Genomic DNA, 16526 nt, shown 5'->3' on the forward strand with positions numbered 1-16526 from the left:
GCATTAAACCTGTATATTGTTTTTGGCTATACTGTATGTAGTTAAAACTAATTATAATTATATGGTATTTCTTCAATGCCTCAACACCATCAGAATTCATTTTGTGAAACTTGGATAAATATCACACATTTATATGAAAAATGGTTGCTCAACAAGACCTAATTTTTCCTATATCAGAAAAGAATAAGTCTACATCTACACTAAATCCAAATAAGTATAGCATACCACGAGACAGGAAATAAATATGTAACAAAATATTTATTTCTTTATAAACATAATTTGAACATTTAAATTTTTTTCAGGCAGATGAAGAAAAAGGACAAAAATATAGGGATGAAATTTAAAAATCCATCACTAAGCACCCTTTTATCATTTGACATCTATGAACATTTATAGGGTTTAAAACAGTGTATCTAAACCATGCACAGAGCACTCCTGCAGTTCAAGACCCATTCAAGAGGTTAAATAGTACCAAATGTCAGTTTTCCTTCTTACCCTCATTCCCTTGTAAGTGTACAGTGGAATTTTCTGGACATGTGATGTATCATAATGTCATAGCTCTAATGATGAATAGATACATTGGAATGTGTGAACTCTGCTCCTTGTATTTTAAATCTTTCACATTTAATTTTGAATAGAGTGAATATAAGTAGATACAATTCATGCATAGGCTCTTCAGAAGCACAAGAAATAAAACTAACAATCAATAAGTGGGATGCCATTAAACTAAAAAGCTTCTGTACAGCTAAGGTTGTGGGAAGAAAGGAACACTTTCATGTTTTTGGCAGGAGTGCACAGGGTTCGACTACTCTGAAAGCAGTTTGGAGATTCCTTAAAAAAAAAAAAAATTCAGGAAAGAACCACCATACAACCCCACCATCATGCTCTTGGGTATTTCCCCAAAAGATCTAAAGTTAGCATACTGCAGTGACACAGCCCCATCAATGTTTATAGCAGCACAATTCACAATAGCTAAATTTGAAATCAACCCAGATTCTCATCAATAGATGAATGAATTAAGAACTTCGAAGATATGCATATGTGTATACACACACACACACACACACACACACACAATGGAGTTCTACTCAGTCATTAAAAAGACTAAAAATATGGCATTTCCAGGTAAAAAAATGTAAATGGAAAATATCATGCTAAGTGAAATTACTCAAAAGTCAAATGTTTTCTTTCATATGCAGAAACTAGAATAAAATAAAGGGGGAAGGAATAATAAGATTATGTAAAGAACCAATCAAATATAGATTAATAGAGAAGCAAAAGGAAGTATAGTATACTAGAAGAAGGAGAAAAGGAGTGGAAAAGATGAACTGAAATTGATTTTCATGCATGCATGGTTTGTTGGGATAAACCCAACTACTATATACTATATATATATACTATATATAACCATAAATTCCTAATAAAAAATCTGTGTTATAAATATAAATACCATTTCTCAAATGATTTAAAAAATGACTTTGGCATATTTATATTTCCATCAAATATGGAGGAAAAATTAGGAATGAGAAGACTGCACTGGGAGCATTTCAAATATTTTAAAGTAGTTTAATAATAATTAGTTAAATATAACAATGATTATGATGATAATAAATTATATTGAAAAATTTACCTGATTTGAATGTGTATGCATCCTTTTTTCCTACTGCTTTATTTGGAAAAGAAGTCATTCCAAAAGTATGCTAGATGTTTGTAAAAATAAGATATTTAATAAATATCAAATATTTCATAAAATGAGTAATTAATAATTTAAGATAAATGTATAAGTTATTACCTTCAGAGGATAGCAGTTTTCATAGAATTCTGAAAAGCAATAGTGATGTATAATTAATTATATATAAATATGATAAAGCCCAACACATACTTATGTAGTTATTGTGAAGTTGAATCGTCATGCTTAGGTTATGTGTTACTTACCTTTTTTTGGTTAGGAACAAAGAATTTTGTAAATATATATATGGCTAATAAGAATATAGTTTTTTTATTTGTTCTGTTTAGATATACATGACAGTATAGTATATTTTACATGCATGGGGTATAACTTATTCTAATTAGGATCCCATTCTTGTTATTGTACAGGATGTGGTTTCACATAGTCATGGTGTATTCACATATAAACATAGGAAAATTATGTCTGATTCATTCAACTGTCTTTCCTCTTCCCAAGAATATAGGTTTTATAAAGCAAGCCATTAAGATTTCAACAGTGGAATTGTTTCCCATGACTTAATTAAGTAACACATATTCTAATGTGGTTATGTTGATAGATGAAGAGGAGAATGATTTCTATTCAGAGAAGCAAATTCTAACCCTGAGAGGATAAATGTCAAAGACAATAGTATATGTCCAGAATGTATCTTTAATGTAACACAGCAGTCATGTAATTCAATTATAATATAGGTATTCACTATTTATACATTCTTCATTTATTCTTAGAATTTAGGTTGAGGAAAATTTTAATAACAGTTCAAGAGTATATATAATTTCTCCTCAAAGAAAGTTTTCTGAATTGATAGATATGGATATACACTTGTGGTATAATAGTAAAACTATTCCTTTCATTAATAATTATTAGTTATCAGTAACCATTTTATTTCAAAATCAGTGCAATATTCACTAAAATAATAATTATAGAACTCAAAAAAAGAACTAAATATGAATTTTTACATATATATTTTAGTTGTAGATGAACACAATACCTTTATTTTATTTTAATATGTTGCTGAGGATCGAACCCAGGGCCTAATGATGGTAGGCGAGTGCGTTACCACTGAGCCACAACCTCAGCCCTCAATATGAATTTTTTATCCAAAGTTATTTTGTTTTGGTATATCATGTTTGTCTTGAAAGAATTTTTACAAAACAATCATCTTATTGAAAAATTAGCTATCATTAAAAACAAAGTCAATATATCCAAATTAGTCCATTCTGAACAAATAACATCAATGCAACACCCTCCTTTGATGCCTAACATTTATGGAGAAGAGAAATGAGTAGCTGGGTTGATCCCAATTCTAACATTTGCTCCTGCTTTCAAATAACCCTGGAACAGCAATAATTTAATCTTTGGTTTGAAGACAAATGTACTAAAACCATCTGAAGTGAGTTCTCTCAAATATCCTCATCATTAACTCCAGAATTACATAGCTAACTTCTTTCTTTCTTTCCTCCTTTCCTCTAATCAATTCCTCTCCCTTTCAAAAGTAATTACTAGATCTGTGATCTTGATTCTTTACATTTTTCTTTCTGTTTATGGACTATATCCACCACTTCTTTCCTCTTTATTTAACAGCAGTATTCTAGAATTATAAGTGCTGTTTCTTCATCTCTTTGTTTCTTGCCCTCTAACCGACTCCAGGTATAGACATAAAAATAAAGTGAATGGTTTCCCTTGATTCTGTGAAGTCTTGAACTATCATTCAGTGTCTGTCCTTGCAGATTTTTCTAAAGGAAGGATATATGCTTGCTCCTCAGAAAGTGGTCTGAGGACCAGAAGCATGGGTTTACCTGAGAACTTATTATTAGATCTGCAGAATCCCAGACATGTTGAATCTGAGTGCATATTATTTACATGGTTCCTGAAAGGTGACTCATTAAAGTTTGAAAAACTCTTGTGTGTATTGAGCCTCCTTACAAATTCATTTGCATTAGCTTACCCATTTGGAGTCTAGACTGAAGTAGTATTTTCCTGTAATATTCCTTTAAGTAAAATTGCAAAAGGCAACATAAACTTCATAATGGACATTTAGACAGACTACGAATTTCCTCATCTCTCCAATGATTAATTCTTCTCTGTTCTTTGTCATACTTAATTTCACCTACATGAAACTAGCCTGTGAAGCAGCAACATGCTATATGACCTGAAATGATACACATGTATAGAAGACACCATTTGTTGATATTTGTTTGTGACAAATAAAACAGTTCTGCAAATGCAGTGCTGAATACTTAAGTGCAAATCTAACAGTGATTTAAAAAAAAAAAGAGTAGGGAAATTCTGCTATTATTTCCTGGATAGATTTGGAACTAAAGACACTTATTGTTTCCACATTTCTAATACCCTGCTCTTCCTTCTTCTAAAGAATGACTTTATTTCACCCCCACACCACTATACCTGCTTCCCTCCTTCATTTGCACCATGTTCTCTCTGCCTAATTGTTAATTCCCTCATCTCTGTTACTCTTCCTTACTTCCTAACTGAATTCAAATCTTATAATATCTTAAAATTCAACTATTAATTTAGCTCCTTAAGGAACAATCTCAATTTAACTGGTAGCTGAAACTTGATAAGACATATAACTTATTACTATTTCACGTCTACTTTAGCTTACTGTACAATCAATAGGTAACTTTATTTGGTTATTAGAATACAACAGAGTTCATGTTTTAAATAAACATGCTCTCAATTTAGCATGTTGCTTTTCTTAAAAAATAGTTCTTACCTTCTACATTTCCATGTACTATATATTTTTCTCTTCGATCTTCCTCTTCAGAGAAATAATCATCACTGTTCTGTTGAAGTATCTCAGAGATAATCTGTTAAAATCAATATCAATTATGAGTCGCCTAATTATTTCCTATTCACTTCCTAAGAAGATAATCTGAATTTCCAACTCAAAAACAATTAGATGTAAAAATAAGAGAAGCATGTATTAAAAACCAAAACATTAAAAGATACATTAAAAGATAAAAAAACTAATTGATATATTTAGCTTCAGAATACCTAATGCTACTTTTTATTGCCACCAAAATTAACAGGACATGCAAATAGTAAATTTGTAAAGATTTTTTTTATAAGTCCACTTACTATAATATACCACTGAATATTAAAAATAATTACAATGACAAATTACTTTTTTTTTAAAGCAAGATACTTGGGATAAGAGTGTTGGGACAATGCCAGGTTAACTCTAAACAGAAAATTATAGAATGTGTTTCATTAGGTAAACAAGAAGATAAAAATGTGTAAGTTATTTTTCTTAAAATTCTTACTAATAGGAAAAATGAGTAAAATAACAAAGTACTAAGAAAAACTTTTAAGTCATGTTTAAATAACAGCATGAAATGCAACACACACACAAACACACACACACACACACACACACACACACACACACACAGAGTATCCCACCAGGCATCTATCAAATAGCCAAGACTGGGCCTGACAAAAAGTGAGCAAAACAGGCACAAAATAGACTGTATCTAGGGGGATTCCAGTTGGAAGGGTGAGGGGGCCCTGACTACACTCTCCTTTGTGTCTCGCAGCTCACATAACCAGTTAAGTGGGTCAGGTGTCTGAACAGGTGGATGGGAATGAATACAGTCAGAGCCTAAACCTAGGAAAGTTGTGCTTCTGGGCAGCAGTAAGTGAAGGATCGTTCTCCCTGCCCCATGAGTGGATTTTTTGGGTGGCTCCTGAGAACCAGACCTGCAGAAGAGTTGGGCTACTTTCTAGCCCTAGGGCCTGATTGATCTAATCTCTCCAAAGCAGGTGCCACCCAGCAGAGCTCCTGAGGCCTGATTTAGACATGAGCCCCACCTGCTGAAACCCCTTCCAGAAAGCTGCAGATGCTGTACACTGAGACTGCACCCAACTGGTTCGAATGGACAAAATCCCAACCTACAGTATGTCCTAACCCACCCTACCTCCTACGAGTGAGAAGGGAAGATGAGTCTTATATCAAACAGCTTCAATCTTAGGCTGCTCCAATTGGCAGCTAAGAGAACAACACAAAAACAGGAAGGGGACAGCAATCCCCACCCCTTGCTCTATCAGTACATAACTCACGAAGAATTGGAAAGACAGACTGTGGAATATAGTGACCACCAGATCTGGGTAACTATTTTGATCATGTCAGTGGACAAGGTTCTATCATTCTCCACTAAGATCTTGGATTGTTATAAAAAATGTTTTTCAGGATTTTATTTCTTATTCTTTGTGTGTGTGTGCACACATGCACTTGCAGGATCGGGGAGTGTGTGTGTGCATGCATGCAAATTCCATCTGTGATGGTTGGTATACAGTTCCTTTTATCTCTTTTATAACATTTTTAAATGCCATTAATTTTCCCTAGCATCATCTTTTGAGGGTTCAAGTTGTTTGTATTGTATGTTTTGGGTTGATTTTGTATAATTTTCATTTGTTTATTTCCCTTGTTTCTCTTTCTCTCTCATCTTCTGCTGATGTCCAAATGCTAGTACTTTCTCTTATTCTCTCCCAATACTTTGCTGCTTCTATTTCCCCCTCCTTCCCTATAAGCATCAACTGCTACATCTCTTCTGCCTTTTCTCTGTTCACTTTTTGAAACTGTGAAGCCTTTTTGAACTTCCTAACATGTTTATTTTCCCCCTACTTAACTGTATTTTTACCATCTTTAAGAACAAATTCCTGTCTCCACCATTAATGCTAATATAATCATTATTGTTGTGGATAATATAGTTGGCACTTGCTTTAAAGCTAGATCAAGTTTCATGGCTATTATTTTTACTGTTGAAAATTGCTGAAGCCATCATTCATCCATGTTGGTGGCAATTATTGAAAAGTTTAAGTGTTATGCATGATTATGCAAAAATAGTAAGATAAATCATTTAAATAAGTTAGGGATATACAAATGACTAAATTAGGTGAGATCTACAGATATAGAGTCAATAATTATTCATAGTGACTAGGATAAGGCTTAAAATATATTACACTGCATTTTCAATGAACACATGTTTTTCTAGGTTAACTGTAGTACTTGGGACTGAAATGGAGCAACATATGTATGATTATGTCAAAATGAACCCCTCTACTAGGTATAAGTATAATGCACTAATAAAAATATTTTAAAATAAGATATTGCTTGACTCAGTTTAAATGAATCAAGTCCTAAATTTTCTTTCACTTCTCTATTAAAGTCAACCCTAACTTGAATTTAATTTCTGCACTGCTTTGCATACAGAGAGTTCCTGCTCTCATTCATCTCGACCAGCTCTACTGTATTTCCTTAAGGTCTTTCATATTGACTCTCATACTCATCTTGACATTTATTTTGTCCTGCTGAAACAAATTATTCTCATTCATTCCTGTCCTTAACCTGATATTTCTCTTGAAGTTTTTTGGAGGTGCTATCTAATTCTTTCTTAATATCATGGCATACCTAAGAATGGATCACACTGACTTTCTTTTCTAAGTCTCAATCCTACACATCAATATGTCTTGTTAATACACTTGATTCCATTACAATATTCTGGTGATATATTTCTTTCTAAGATCTTTATCATTTTTATGTAGATTGGGGAGATGGTATGTGGAAAAAGCATGGGAGAAACAACTTTAAGAAGAAGAACATCTTACCTTTCCTTTAGCATTTGGAAAGGATGGATTAGGGAATCTCTGGATCTTGGTTGATGTTTCGGGAGGGGTTGCAGCCATACCTTTAGCTCTACGTTCAGAATTACCAACTTTAACTGAGCTTATATTGGGTGATCTCCCAATGGCGTATTTTCCTTCTACAACAATAAAGACAAAGTTAAGAGTATGTAAAAATGTCTGTAATTTTAAATCAGTGAAAAGTGAGGGAATAGGCAGTCTTCAGATAGCTTACTGTTTCTCCTGGATTGCTGAGCAGTTTCCCACATGCCTTTTTGGTTAACTTTAGGAACATTCTAGAAGAAAATAATAGCTTTAAGGAAAAACGAGTATCACATTTGATACTTACACATATTATGCTAAAGTTACTTTTCCATAAATACTTCTGCAGAGTTTTATGTTATCATTAAAAATTAAATAATTCAATTAAGCAATCATGGTTATATACTACTACTTGAAAGGTGTAACATGGAAAAATTTTCCACGGGGAGAAATAACTGGAAAATAAAATTCTGAAGAGTAATGTATAGCTTGAGAAGATATAATTAATACACCATGGATTGGGTCTAAATTTTTTCCATCTGAAGCCCTTGTCTACACTCAGAGTTGGAGGATCTGTAAATATTCTGGCACCTTCTCTCATATTTATAACATTACTCACATTGTTTCCTTCGTATTTATGAAACATCCCAAAGAACATTTATCATATTCTATATATCCTAACATTAAAAGGGAGTATTTATACTATTATTTTAAAAGTTAATAGAATAAATTATTAGATATATTATGCACATGCTGTTACCTGTAACACTTGGTTACAAATTCACTTCCCTATTAATTTATCCATATTCAAAAATTTACAATTCCTCTTACATTATTCTAGATTTGCCTGGATCCATATATACATATATGTTTTGTAACCCCCAGTGGCACACAGTGATGAAGGAACTTAAAAAAATATTTAAATGAAAGCACAAGAAAAAGTTCTAAAATTGGACCAATGTGATTCTACAATATGTATAATCAGAAAAATAAGATTACACTTCATTTATGTATGCGCTATCAAAATGTACACATGCATTCCACTGTTGTGTACCATTAGAGCAAAAAATTAAAAAATCAAAAAACAAATTGGTAATGTTAGAATGTGACATAAATGTACTTTGAGGAAATCTTTAAAAAAATCTAAAATGGAAAAAATACTGAAAGATTAACCACATAGATCTAGAGAGTACATGCTTCTAACTAATATTATTTTGGACAAAGCATGCATGTTTCAGTTAACAAAGAGTTGTAAATATATTATTATTGGAATGACTTAGAAAGCACATTGCAATTATTTGTAATGCCAATTTTGAGAAACATTAATTTTCAAATTTCCAAAATTTATTTTATTTTTGTCTAAATTCAGAATTTCTATAGCAAGAATAACAAAGTATAAGGTGCTAAAATAGACTATGTCAAAGAAAAAAATTGTTATATTGTTTAGAATTTCAAATACTTAAAAATAAAATTCAAATTTGACCTTACTTTCTTTATCATGTAAGGTGATTACAAAAATGGAAGCACGAAGAATATTTAGATTAACTCTTGCCTCAATTTCAAGGATTAAGTTTGGCTAGAAGTTACTATGTATTCTAAGAACATTTTAAATTTTATAGGTAGATACATAATTTTTAAATTAAATATTAAATTGTTATCTACTGATTCTACTAGTCTGGCCTTAGATTTACCTTCATTTGACCTATGCTACATTATAAAAGCAAAGAAAACATTATCACAAGAGAAACTTATATTTACACATACCAGAGACTGAATATTTTGTCTTCTATCAAGTTTCCTTGTCCTTTTCTCTGATGTCATTTGTTGTGCTGACAAATATATATATTTAGTTAAAATAAACTACTTGAACAATCAAATAAAAGCAATAGTCTTTATAAGAATATGTTGAAAAGAACAAAAATTAATAATAATAACATTTTACTTCCATTTTCCAATAAAGAATTTTCATTAAATTTATTCTTTAGCTGAATTTTTACTTCTTTAGCACATGCTTCTTATTGTCCAACCTTCAATAAAGTACTTGGAGGGACACTAGATGTCACCAGGTTCAAGGCATACAAGTTTCTCAAAGATAAATCCACACATTTATCCACTCAACATAAACAAACCCTCGCAAACAAAATATTAAAATACCCTAGACATACATATTCATGCTGTGCACTATGCTCTACCTCATAATACATTTCAAACAATCCACTGAAAGTGCTGTTTGTAATTAATGAATTCCAAAATTAGGGTTACTTTCTACACCTTTATTTGTGAAAGCCCTGTTCCTTATATCTGGAATGTTTTTCAACCATTATTCTGATGTATTTCTTTTTTTTTTTTCTTTTAGACTCAGACTACTATGTCCAAAGTCCTTTTTCATTCTGGTTATCTTATCCTTGACAGACAGGTGTCTCTGTCATTGGGGTTATCTCAGTAGTTTATCACTTTTTCTACTATATATTTCCTCTCAAAATATTAGTCTTCTCAAATGAAATGAGCCAGATAGGAGACAGGTATGGCATGTTTGCTTTCACATGTGCAAACTAAGGCTAAAACCAAAATAAAAAAGTGGTGACCTGAAAATAGATGAGGAACTAGGAGGTAATGGTCTGAAAGAGGTCAGGAGGATTGGGAAAAAGGGAAGTGGTGAAAGTGTAGAAGGTGGTTGGACATGAGCAATGTATAATACCTGCATGAGTGAAAATGTCACAGCAAATCCCAACAATTTTTACAACTAATATATATTATAATTATAAAAAATAAAATTTTAAGTATTTTTCTTTTCATGTAAAGTAAAAAAAAAAAAAAAAAAAGAAAACCTCAGTGCTAGTCTTCCTTGGAATTTTCCATGACAGAGAAAATACTAATAGATAGGGTAGAGGATGTAGGTCAAGGTTAGAGCACTTGACTTGCCAAAAACCCCCCAAGAATAAATATACAAAACCACAGAAACAACAAAGAGGGCTGCCAGTTTTGGCTCAGTGATAGAATGCTTACATGGTATGAGCGAGGTCCTAGGTTCAATCCCAAGCACCAGAGATAATAATTTAAAAAGAAACTCAGCCATATTATAATAGCATAGACTCATCCCTCAAAGGAAGGGATTATTTTGACTCTTCTGTGGTATTCACAGTCTGGTTTTCTTTCCAATAACATGGTAAATATGAAAAACTGTGTGATGACAGTTTTATAAACTGCAACCTATTTTGATTTTCTTTATCATAGTTAAATCTTTTGGGACCCAATCTACCTCAATGGTATAGTGAGTACTGTTAGGTCAGCATGATATTTTTCTCAACAGTCCTTGTTATGTGACAAATTTCTATAAAAGTCACTTTTTTTTAGCAAGTTAGCATATGACTTCATATCTGATGATGATGCATAAAAAAGAAAACAAGGGCTGAAGATTTATCTGAGTTTAGGATACTTGCTTAGAATAAGCAAGGCCCTGGTCCTGGAGAAAAAGGAAATAGAAAGCAAAAGCAAGAACAAAGAACATTTTAAATGATTGTATTCAGTTACTTTGTAGTTTTAATATTTTAAACATGTCTAAAGATATACACTCTATTATTCTAAGTATATGATATTATTCTGGGCAAAGCAAAGACAGAATATAGACCAGTGGTCCCCAGGAGGGTGGAAGGGAGGAATAGGTGGAGAACAGAGGAGTTTGAGGGTCTTGAAACTCTTCCATATGTTATATACTACATGGTAAATTCATGCCACTGTATACTGGCCTAAATCCTCCCAATGTGTAATATCAATAGTGAACCCTAATATAAACCATGAACTTTGGATGAGAATGATGTCTCAATGTAAGCTCATCAGTTGTAATGTGTACGGTTCTTACAGAGGGTATGATAATGGAGTGGGTAGGCATGTGTGGGAGACACAGGGTATATTGGAAATTTCTGTGACTTCACCTCCATTTTGATATGAGACAAAAACTTCTCAAAAAGATAAAGTTGTTAGGGTTGGGAGTAGAGCACTTGTCAATCATGGATGAGACCCTGGATTTAATACCCAAGATAGGTCATTAATTAAGAAAATAGATATTCATTAACTCTACTGTTACCATATATTAGAGCATGATATAGTCACCTCAAGACTGGAGATAAAATAGGAAAGGATATGTGTATTAACTCTAAATAGAATTTTAAAATACTTAAAATATTTAAATTATATCTTTGGGCAAGAAAATAATTGACAAATATTACCAAATATTTCATCTTTTTCAGTGACATAAGTCATTTTTATGGTAAAACAAATATGTAATAATATTTATTTACTAACTATAATCCACTTATTAAAAAATTAAATAGAAAATTCATTTTGATAAAAATTCAATCTTGTTATAATGTGACTAGAAGAAAGATACAACATGTTAATTTAAAAAATCATTCTCATGTTCATACAAAGATATATAAATTATCAGAGAATAAGTAAATGAAAATTTTTGGACAATACTGTATCAGATTATAAATCTCTTACACTTAATATCTTAAATGTATCTGAATTAAAGACTATTAGGAAAAAAGAAAAATTATAAACACTAAAAATTTAGTCAGTGATTACTTACTTCTCCTTTTTAATCAAACCTTTCTTATTACTTTCATATCCAGGGTAGTGTCACCAAAAATAATATAGTATTAGGTCTTACCTGGATTTCTATTTCGAGAACTTGTATGACTCTGTTCTTCACCTTCAAAAATTATTTGCCTATTGCTGTTTATTAAAAATGTGATAAATTACTATTTTAATAATGAAATAAAAACATTTATCAAACATATAAATTGTTAAGTATATTTTATATAATACGAGTTTATAGCACAATTTTATCCAAATGCTTAAAATTCATGAACTCAAAAACTTGTTTTATAATTAAAGAAGAAAGAAAGGTGAAATTATTTTGAATATACGGCAAGACAACTCTATGTGAACTTGGTTAGTTTTACATTATGGAAAGTATCCTGAATCCAGAGAAGTTCTGGAACCAAAAGTTGTTTTTCTTTCATAAGTTGTTTCTCTTAGGATCAAAATCTTCTCACATAAAATGAGACTTTTATGTTTCTAGTTCAACAGTTTGTTAGGAAGATTAAAGAGGACAATAGAAAAACAGGCTGGGAGAAATTGTGAAGCAATAGAATAATTTGTTCTTTAGTGTTGAACTTTTTTGGAATTCCAAATAAACATAATTTGTGTTTTTTCTATAGTTCTAAAATTCAAATGCTGTAGTTTTCAGAAAACATATGTCTCAAATTTTTCATTAGCTATTGAACTGTTTGTGACTTATACATCAGGGAGAATCAGCTACTTATTAATGTATAACTAAATATACTTGTTAGTATGTTATCTCACTAAATTAAATAGCATGATTTCCCCTTATTATTGAATTAATCTATTGCACCAAGTGCAGAAACTAATTAATAGTAGTATTCCTCCTTTGTCTCATCAGAGTTGGAACCAGCAGGTCTTTGTTAGAATGATTCCTAATCTCTACCCTTGTTTCCATTTGATTTAGAAGACAAAACCCTATTTAAACATGGAGATTCATGAGCGGGGCTTAGCTCTCTTCAATCCAAATAATGTATTTTGGATTTAAAGAATAGTTTTATGGTGTCCTTATGAGACACAATTTGAATGCATTTAAAAAATCTGAGACACAGATGCAAGAAGCTTGGAAGATTGTCATTACTGTGGTCAAAATACCACCTGAGTAGACAAAGTTGGAAACAACCATGGGGAAGGGTAATCTAGGACCTTCCACAGCCTAAGAAAATTGGCTACAGAAGATATTAAAGGGGACTTTGTGTATATATCTGGTAGCAATGAAAAAGGGAAAACTCAGATCTCTTTCTGTACCATTGTTTGAACCTATCTGATGGTTTAGAATGATCTCAACTCATATTTGCTGACAGAAAATACACACAGAGCCTTAAATAATAACTCAGGAAGGAACTGGATATCACAAAGATCCATGGTATAGAAAATAGCTCCCAGAGGGAAGTAATACGGTTTTCTGCTTAAAGAACATTTCCAGAACCAATTCAGTAATCAGAAAAATACAAAATAAGAGAATAAGAGGGAGGAAGAAAGGGATAGAGTAAGAAATATGGAATGACTCTCAACAGCATCATGTTATATACATATATAAATGTACCAAAGGGAATATTTCCTTTGTATATACGTAGAAAGTGACAAAAAATAAATGAATAAAAATGTGAAAGGGAAATCAGAGTAGAGGAGAGAGGAAAAAGGGGAGGCAGGTGAGAAGAAAAGAGAAGCAGGGATGGCCACTGAAATCAAATCCCTTGTATGTCTAATTAAGTCAAAAGTAACCCCACGCTATGTATGAATATAATGCTCTATATAAAAAAGAATAACTCACCATGGAGGTTTAAGCTAACCTGTAGGCTCTATATAAAATATTGATTGGGTGGTCAGGGTTAGGGTGCTCACTGTGTGTAATAGCTAAAGTTTGAAGGTTGAGCAGCTGAAAAATGTGTGGGCACTTTTACAATAATGAGTGACCTTGAAATATGCATATGCATCTTTGAATTAAAAACAATTACAACTTTCAAGACTGTGTGAATAAACATGAAAACTCAGGGATTTGGGTCAGGAAAGCAAACTTGGTGGTAAAAATTAATTGTTATTAGACTGAAGGATCAGTTTTAATAGCAACTGCACAGCAATAGAATTGACAGAAACAAAGAATGATTACAGTGATCATATTTCCCCATGTGACATGAAAGTGGATAATCTTCCTTGGACTTTAGGATTCTCTTTTTTTCTTGGGAAATTCAAGGAGCATGGTATAGAAAACAGCTCCCAGAGGGAAGTAATATGATTTTCTGCTTAAAGAACATTTCCAGACCCAATTCAGTAATCAAAAAAATCCAAAACGTTTCCTATTTGCACCCCTTTCATAGGAGTTATACTTGTATTAAAATGGGAAATCCTGGAATCCCTAAGGATGAATGTCTTAAAAGACCAAGGCAAGGGCAGAGGTTTAGCTCAGTGGTAGAGCACTTGTCCTGCCACAAACAAAAGTTCCGTACCCATTTCTTCTTCCAACTTGTATAGCCTGTTGCTTGGTTTTGACTGATGGAATGGACTACAATTCTGCCATTTAAAAACCACCTGACCCTCAAACTAGAAAACCTCACTTGAAGTTTAAGGTGCAATAGCTACAGAAACTCAATTTAATCAAAACTTGCATTATAACAACTAGCAAGAGCATGATCTGATGTGCGCCATCCTTAGTCATCTTTAGAGAAAACATCAAATTTTTACTCAAAGTGAAGTCTGACTATTTTTGATTGATGCCTTGTAGCAATCATGGGGCTGTTCTAAAACAACAGAGATATTATCACCCTTAGGCACTTTAATAAAGTCAGTTAAACAGTTAATTTGATATCTTTGCCCATTTATTATCTTCCTTTTTTATGTGCAGTTGACCATTTACAAATAATAACAGATCAAAGCATCTTGGAAGTTAAAGTGTTCATTGTTGTAAAAAACAGAAAAACTCTTGTGCTGATGGAGTAAAATGAGCTCAATGTAACCAATTTAAAGTCCTCTGATGGATAATACTATGCTGATGTCATTTATGCAGAGCAAAGATTTAAATAAAGATTTCTCCAGATCTTCTCTACTCTGATATAATATATTATAATTCATAGTCATCAAATGGTCAAATAAATAGAAACTATTTGCAGGTTTAAAATAAGAAGATCAATGACAGTCATAATCACAATATTTTCAGTTAGTGATGCAAAAAGCATGTACCAGGCACTGAACTAAATGCCATATTCACTATAGTACAAACCACCCTTCAAGGATATATTACCCTCCTTTACATATCAGGAAACATATTTGGTGATAAGTAATGCTCCCAATGTCACATACCCAGCAATTGTGAAAGTTAGGAATTAAACCTGTAGTACCTTATGAATCTAAGGCTTGTCTCTTTTCTCTTTTTAACTCACTTATGACTAATCTTCATTAAGGTAAACTCATTCCAATGAAAGCCACTACTGCCCATGCCAACTAAGAAAACATCCAAATTCACTAGAAATGATAAGGAAATAGAACTAAACAACACTGGGTAAAATCAGTTTATAGTCATATAAGGATAACCTGACATCAATAGTCATCAGAGAAAGCAATTCAAAGCAGAGTAATCCAATATAAAATAATATTTGACTCCTATTTATGTTTAGCATTTTAAAAGGAGGTTTATGTAAGAATCAGAGGTTTTAAAGAAGCAGAAAAGGAAAATCCTAGCAAGAAACTTTTAGACAAGAAAATTTTCTACTCCACACAAACATCAAAGGGGAAAATAAACAAAAAACAGTTGATTCTATCTCCACCTGTGCTAGCAAAAAGGATAAAGAAAATAAAATACAAAAATAAAAAGGGTGAGTAATGCCTTATACTATCACCAGGCTACAGATTCACAACTGGATGTGTCAGAGAGACATTCAGGACATGGCAAAAAGTCTAATGTTTAAGCTGTCAGAGTTCTAGAAAAAGAGGAGAAGGAGGTGGGGCTAAAAAGTATTTGAAAAAGAATGGCTGAAAATTTCCAAAATTTTGTAAAAGTCAAACCTATATATTTGAAAAGCTGATAAAACCCCCAAACGAAAAAATACCTATGAAATGCATATCAAGGCATAATAAAACTAAACTTCTGAAAAGTAATAAAAAGTACTACAAAAGGTTAAGTTCAAAACTGAACCAAAAGTAAGCTAAGTTATATTTCATGAAACAAATCATTTAATATTTTAACTAATATGAGATCATAGGGCCAACAAAATCAGATTAAAAGTAAGAAACACCAGTCAATATTATAAAGAAATATGAATACTTCTTCATACTGTTTGTTCTTTGTGTTACCCAGTTATTACTTTTATACCTAAATGATAGCTTATATTGCTATTTTTCATTATATCCCAATAATTTATGAGTTAGTTTTCTTCCTATTGTTTAACTTCAATGATGGTGCCCACTTTAGAACCCCACAAAACAAACTGTGATACCTTTCTTCCTTTACTGCATGAATAGTTTCTTTCTTCTCTATTAAAAATGCTACCACATCCTG

General features: G+C 32.0%; 1 protein-coding gene across 1 annotated transcript in view; it reads right to left on the reverse strand.

Moving 5' to 3' along the window:
- LOC124979298 (ankyrin repeat domain-containing protein 26-like) overlaps positions 1-16526 on the reverse strand; it is a 69009-nt gene extending 52483 nt beyond the window's left edge. The window contains exons 1-8 of the mRNA XM_047543802.1: positions 16465-16526; positions 12081-12145; positions 9176-9240; positions 7605-7665; positions 7355-7509; positions 4461-4554; positions 1793-1821; positions 1631-1700 (exon numbers count right to left, since the gene is read on the reverse strand). Coding sequence (XP_047399758.1) covers positions 1631-1700; positions 1793-1821; positions 4461-4554; positions 7355-7509; positions 7605-7665; positions 9176-9232 — 466 coding nt within the window. The 5' untranslated portion in view covers positions 9233-9240; positions 12081-12145; positions 16465-16526. The remainder of the gene's footprint in view (positions 1-1630; positions 1701-1792; positions 1822-4460; positions 4555-7354; positions 7510-7604; positions 7666-9175; positions 9241-12080; positions 12146-16464) is intronic.

Source organism: Sciurus carolinensis, chromosome 3 (genome assembly GCF_902686445.1).
Source record: "Sciurus carolinensis chromosome 3, mSciCar1.2, whole genome shotgun sequence".
Classification (NCBI taxonomy): domain Eukaryota; kingdom Metazoa; phylum Chordata; class Mammalia; order Rodentia; family Sciuridae; genus Sciurus; species Sciurus carolinensis.